Source organism: Mytilus trossulus, chromosome 5 (assembly GCF_036588685.1).
Source record: "Mytilus trossulus isolate FHL-02 chromosome 5, PNRI_Mtr1.1.1.hap1, whole genome shotgun sequence".
In the NCBI taxonomy this organism is placed as follows: domain Eukaryota; kingdom Metazoa; phylum Mollusca; class Bivalvia; order Mytilida; family Mytilidae; genus Mytilus; species Mytilus trossulus.
This window is the reverse complement of record NC_086377.1, coordinates 44136011-44143091: the sequence shown is the minus strand read 5'-3', so window position 1 is coordinate 44143091 and position 7081 is coordinate 44136011. Positions and strand designations below refer to the sequence as shown.

General features: G+C 31.3%; 1 protein-coding gene across 1 annotated transcript; it reads right to left on the bottom strand.

The window, feature by feature from the left end:
- Positions 1-321: 321 nt before the first annotated feature.
- Positions 322-2045, bottom strand: LOC134717979 (uncharacterized). Its single transcript, XM_063580479.1, has 2 exons — positions 2037-2045; positions 322-1422 (listed from the first exon to the last, which is right to left on the bottom strand). Exons 1-2 carry the CDS (start codon positions 2043-2045, stop codon positions 322-324), a joined length of 1110 nt encoding a protein of 369 aa, XP_063436549.1.
- Positions 2046-7081: the final 5036 nt, after the last annotated feature.

Here is a 7081-nt window from a genome sequence, read left to right as displayed (position 1 = left end):
CACCATCCGCATGTACACAAGAAGTTTTGTTAGATATACTTAATTGTTTAAGCACATATATACTCGAAAACAGTATTGAATATTTGTTGTAACATTTTTTGTTTGTCTTTTGTAGATTATTGAGTGCAACATGCTTTACCTATTCAAACAGAGGACTTGCTGTGGGATGTGGACTTTATTTACATTAATATTTATATATAAATCTATGTTATCGTTTGACATACATGTATTGCAATGTTTGATATATAAAAAAGAATTTTGAAAATAATCGGTTTTTGTCAATACGATATATATGTTAGTTTCTTTAGTTTCTGTCATTATTTAATCATTTCTGTTTATTTCATTCGTCATCTTTTCAATTGGAGGAAGTTTCTGGTAAGATCTGACGGCACCATGCATCAGAAAGTTTTTATCATTTAATGATATATCAGTGTCAGAGTTTCTGGTGACGATAGATTTTCCGAACATCGATGATCTTTCTCCTTCATCTTTGTTGAAGATAAACAAATCATTCGTACTAGCTTCTACACTAGAAGAATGTCGCCGTTTTGGCTTTTGTTGACGTTTTCCTTTAAAAGAGTTTGCACGATCTCTCTCATAGTCAGTTTTCCTACTTGCAGTCGGGTTTGAATTTACCCTTTTCTGCCGGGCATTACCATACTCTGCCTCCATTATAATCGAACTAAATTCAATATTTTCATTCGTGTAACTTGGAGTGTGTGATGCCCTACGCAACATTTTCTTCTTTACAGTAATTTTATTTTCGTTCTCAACTGGAGCAGACTGTGGAGAAAACATATCGTCGAACGAACGATCATGTATAGAATTATCACATGTGGTATCTTTATTTTCGTCCGTTTGCCTACGCGTCAATAATCTGCATATGGTATCGTGATACTCTAAGCTATAGACACGTTTCTTTTCTTTTTGTAGGAAACTACATGCCTTTATCTTGTCATTTCTTTTTTCATTTATAGCAGAAGTTGTGGGAAACAAAACATATTGTTGTTTCGTTGGTTCGACATACTGACTGAAGCTTTCTTTGTACTCGGACCAATTCTCTGTGTCAATAAAACTAAAAGCATTTTTACCGAAATTGTCACAAATAAATGGATCTGCACCATGTTTTAATAAAATGTTCACACCTGTTTTTGGCTGAAGGTTTCTCAAGGAATACATAATAGCGGTTCTGCCCTTACGATCTTGAAGGTTAGGGTCAGCTTTGTGCTTAAGCAGTAACTGTATAACTGCAATTATGTAGTCTGCATCATGTTCTTCTCCGAAATCAGAACATATTATCATTAAAGCTGTTTTTCCATCGTATGCACGTCTATTAACTTCTGATCCACCTTCAAGCAGAATTTTCAACAGTTTCAGTTTCTTCTCCGTGATAGCCGAATGGAGAGAATCATTTGAAGTCAACTGCAAATATATGATTGTAACTAGGTTTTAATAATGTTGTTTGTGAATCCTTTTTCACGTCAATACAAGGCAAATATCTCAAGAAACATTAAACATAACACAGACATGAACATAGCCTGATCACGCCGTACCTAAATAAAGTTATGCTTTAGTGTTTTACCTTCGGGACAATGTTCAATACATTGAATGTATTTATCATGCAATTATCCAACTAACTATTGTAAAAATAACAAGTAAACAAAATTGTGTTTGCTTAATGTGAAATAAAATCATCTGTTACCTCGCTTCCATGTTGAGAAAGCGGTACTGTGAATATCTTATGTGTTTCTTTGAAGAAATGGATGCAATGGTTTGGATTTTAACAACTAACGATTTAGTAAATTATTGGATATAAACAATATACTTAAATTGTATAATGATCTGTCAAAGGTTGAAAGTTGGGGTGTTATTATACCTTGCTTACTGACATAGATAAGTTATTAATGATTATAATAACGTTACTCTCTCTCTCTCATGTTTGAAAACTTCTTTCAATTAAATATGTCTTAGTAATTATTAGTCAACAGTTAAGTTATCTCAATTTTCGTATGTTTTCCAAAATAAAAGACACCTACCTTGTTCATTTTAAATTTTTCAAATTTAATCAAAAGTGATAAAATACAAATGACGACTCCTTATATACTGATATACATTATTGACATTTACCTTGACCTTTCTTCAAAGTCCTCTGACACTGAAACTAATGAAAATAAACTATTTTTACCTGTAAGCTTGTTATTTTTGCATTGCATTGGGATCTTTTCTATAAATAAAATTCAAGTTCAGTGTAGGGATATTTCCCTTTTTAGATATTTTGCAACATATTTTCCTATTTTAAACTCAAATGGACTATAAATACATTTGTGTTGATATTAGGATGGATGTTCGTTGCAGGTTAAAGACCTTGTTAAATGGCATAAGCATTATGCAATTTTAAGAGGCAATTATTTCAAACAAGCAAAGTTTTCGAACAATATAAACATGTCATATTGTACATATACCATCGTTGCATTAAATTTCTTTGCATTAAAATAAAAAACCTCGAAATTGTCTCTACAGTCGAGTGCACCATATAAAGAGTACTTGAACCAGTTACATACAGTGTATTGGCATGTTTTTTTCCAAAAATAATTGCTTGTTGAAAATATAATTAACACTGCATTCAAAAATGTTCACTCGATTCAGTATGTGAAATTCAGTTGAAAAAATTAAACAAATGAACCTAACAATAGAAAATTAACCTTCTGTTAACTTTGCCTGATTGATGTTGACTGACTAGTCAAAAATTACAACATCAAACACGTATACACCAGAAGCGCATCTTGTTTGCAAAAGACTACTTAAATAGCTCAGCAACCCGCAAATCAAAATTTTATAAAAAATCAGATTAAGCTTCTTTGCTATGATCTATATAATTTCCATTCTCAATGTTATGTATAATATTGATATGTATATAAAATGCATATTGGTCTGCTGCTTCATTGGCGCCCATTTCGTATGTTAACAAAAGTGGAAAAGATAAAGAATGTCATAATTCAAAGTGACACCAAGTTAAACCATTGCGTTGGCAGAATCGATCCATCCAAACAAAATTGCCTTACTGGTAAAAACGACAATTGACATACTTCATTCAACCTATGGAATAAAAATAGAATACGAATTGTACGAAGTCTATTTATATGAATGTTGATGTGTATACATGTATCGTTTATGTGACCATCGGCAATCTTCAGAGATCATCCCGATAGTTAACAAGATGGCAAACAGAACACATTTTGATGTATCTTATCAAGTACGTACAGTGTTGACTGTTTATTTCAGAAGCTTCATACTACAAATGTACGTGTTGATATGTTATAAACATACATGAGAATTCGAGTAAAATCGGTGTACGATAATTTGACAGCTAATGTACTTTTAAGAACAAAAGGTAAGTAGTATCATTTACGTAATAGTAAAAAATATAAATATACGAAGGTGAGTCAACTATCAACAAGGCACAAACATTCTAAAACGTAAACATATTTAGGTTACTAATATAAACAAAGCTGCAACTTAATAGTTGGTAAACACCATCGAAGTGTTAACATTTTTTCTATATTAAATATATCACTTAAATGTCACATAACTATCATGTCTTGTCAAAGTTAAATAACAGTATCTGTAATTAAATTAAATGAAGAAATAAACCAAAGTGATATTCAAACTGTTTAGTCGAACACAAACTGTTATTGCCAAGGCAAATAACGACAACACGACGACAACACGATAGCAATACACTAAAATACAGCACGTGGAAAAAGAAGACTTAAGCTAACCCTTACCAAAAACCTAGGTAGTTAGGGCAATTCGTTAATGTTGTAGTTGTTATTTTACTTATTCAAGTGGTTGATAGCGTTTTGGGGTCTTGTCTTGTTATTCACATGTGACATCCGTCATGTTTCTTGTATAATAAAAGTTTATAAGTTGATTCAAGTATTTTGCTATTACGCAACAAAAGATTTGTAAAATTAAATTCCGTACGATCTAATTTGGAAATTTGTCAAAACTCAAAAGCTGAGAGAAAGCAAACACTTAAAAATACAAAACAAACACAAAAAATCTAGGATTTGATATTATATAATGATATAAGTGGAAAGTACAAATCATTAATTCTTAGAAGGTAAAACTAGTGATGGAAAAAAGTAATTACACAGGGAGTAATCTGATAAAAAGAGTGACATTTAATTCGACGTATTAAACGTATTTTTACATCACTGAAAACTCATGTTTATGATTGATGTTTTTCTGTTAAAGATAATGTTAAAAACATGCTAAATCAAATGCGAACCAAACTTACATTTTGGTCTTTTTTATGTTGTGTGTTATGTGCTGTTGTGTGTCTGCTTGTTATTTTTTTTAATATTTAGCCATGGCGTTGTCAGTTTTTTTTTCAATCTATGAGTTTGACTGTCCCTCTAGTATCGTTTGTCTTCTTTTTACATACTATTATCATCCTAAATCTTGGTCAACTCATATGAATAATGATTTGTTCCTGACTTTTGTATTTAACAGATAATAATGTTTTGTTCCTTATTATGCTCGATAAAATAACCCTGCAAGAGGTAGAGCCAATTTGCAGGCAATTTGTTTCATTCGATAAGATAGGTAAATCATGTTTTAAATAGCCTGATAGATGCTACTTATAGTACATGAAAATACGTCACATCATGTATTTTCATACCTTGAACAGGTATTCCTACACAGACAAGGCCAAGACTATTGATTTTTTAATATTGATTTTATTTTATTATCAACATCCTTTAAGCAAGGTGCCATACCACGTAACTTGTCAAGGAGACAAATAATATCGAACAAATTCAAATCGTCATTATATCATTCTGAATATATGTATATCTGTATTTGCCCTGGTCTTTTAAGGTTTTATCGTCTATAAGATAAGATAATACATGTTTATATTTTAACCGGAGAACATCTTACATCAATTGGTCATAGATCACCCTGTGTTACTAACACATGTTATATTGTTGCCTTTTCGTTCATCTTAACAAATCGGCCCTTCGTTGTGATACAGATATCACAGCTTCTTACTGTTTTACCTACAATCACGATTTGTATTGTAACTAATTTGTTCTGTTTTGTTGTTTTATTTTCTGATGACTTAGTTACCGGTGTAGGGACGGTGGTAAAAAATAAAGTACTAGTATCTAAACAGATTGAATTTGCGACAAAATTGTTGTTGACTGCATTTGTTACATATAATACCATGTTGTTTTGAAACTTGTATACAATGGCCTTATTTCAAGTTATGTGTATATATCACCCCCATATGTAGGATTCTATAGAATAAATTATCGTGTTATTGATTATATGCATGCACCTACATCAGTTTGTCGCTAGTTGTCCCTTGAATACATCTAATAAATGTAAACACATGAATAGAAAGTAAGTGAAGAGTATGAACATTCATAGGATTGCACACAGTAAGCGACACATTATTGTTACTTTGCTACACGTAAAATGATATACTAGTACACTATATAGTCAAAATGAACCAGAATCACTCTATGAATTAAGCAAACATCCGAAAAAATATGTTAGAAACATTAAAATTTAATATAAGACCACAAAAAATGCACATATTCTGAGCGAGATTCGAACCCTTTCTTCAATACCATAATTTATTAGTAGTCCTGTGCTCTACTGATTGAGCTACGGCATTGCTTATCATTATATCTCTTTTTTAAAAGCTTTATTGGTACAATTTATCGATGTTGCACTTTTTCTTTAAAAAGTTGTCTTTTATGTTATAAGGACACACTAAAATCAATTTCATTTTTGAGGGAAAAAGTAGTATGAATAACAGCAGTCATAATAAGCATATTTTTTTTTGGTATGAAATGTCCTTCTTGGGGGATTCCCTTTTTTTCCTCCTAAAAACACCCGAAAAGCCGCATATTGGACTTTCATCTTTTTTTAGGGTTAAATTAACTATTGAACACACGTGTCATAATATATGTAAATCGAGATATTGATCAAAAAGCATTTTTATTTTTTGTTTTTATAGTAAATTCTATTCTGTCGGCATTTTTTGAAATTGGCCCTTCTGTGAAAAAAATCCCCGGCAAATTGGCTCTACCTCTGTAAGCTCAAAAAGGTTAACATGGTCGAAATTTCAATTGATCACATATCACAGAAAAGTGTAAAGTTTCAAGAATTCTACCCATTGTTAAGTTTGTGCTAAAAGCAAAAATATAAAATAGATAGGAATAACTTGTAGAAGGTGTAACAGGGAACCAAATTAAATATAGATACGATTCAACATACGCGGGATAGTCAGTTAACCTCTTATTAGAGGAGAGTTGGTTTATTGATTTTTGACAGACACTGTAATAGAGAAAATATTGTTCGGGGCAAACATCCACAATTTGTTTGGTATATTGTTGACTATATGTGAGGATATACTAGACGCGTATCAAGACATTTTGAAAGGGAATTCTTCCAAGGATGAAGGATGGGTCCAGCCATATTTCTCATTCTAAATCATGCATCGTCTAAATAAAGGGGGCATCCAAACCCAAAACCGCATTACATTTTTTGATCTACCACTGCATATTATTTTTTTGTTTGAAATTTATCAAAGCTTAAGTTTTACTGTTGACCTGACAAATAATTTTAAGGCATGTAATTTAAAGCTTCCACTGCAATTTAATTATTGCCTGCTTTTGGTTAATGTATTTGTTCATCTTAGCACGTAAAGAAGTGCAAATAAATATACGTACAACGGCAGCTACCATCTTTTCAGTCTTAGGTCAGGAACCTTTTGAAATATTTAACATTGATAATAGTGTGTTTATTTAAAAAAAAAAAAAAACCTTATAAACGTCTAGTTGTTATCATCATATTTCTTTACCTATGGAGTTGTCCAAAATACTATTTATGTCTATATATTGAGGAAAATGCACTCATTGGACGATTATTTTACTTCATAAAGGGAAGTAGTATGTTCTTTTTTGAGTATAAACATTTTTAGTTTTTTTACGCCATCACTCATTTTTTTTTTAATTAGCACTATTAAATATACAGTATTCGGAAAATCAGGAATAATGCAGAACCTGTT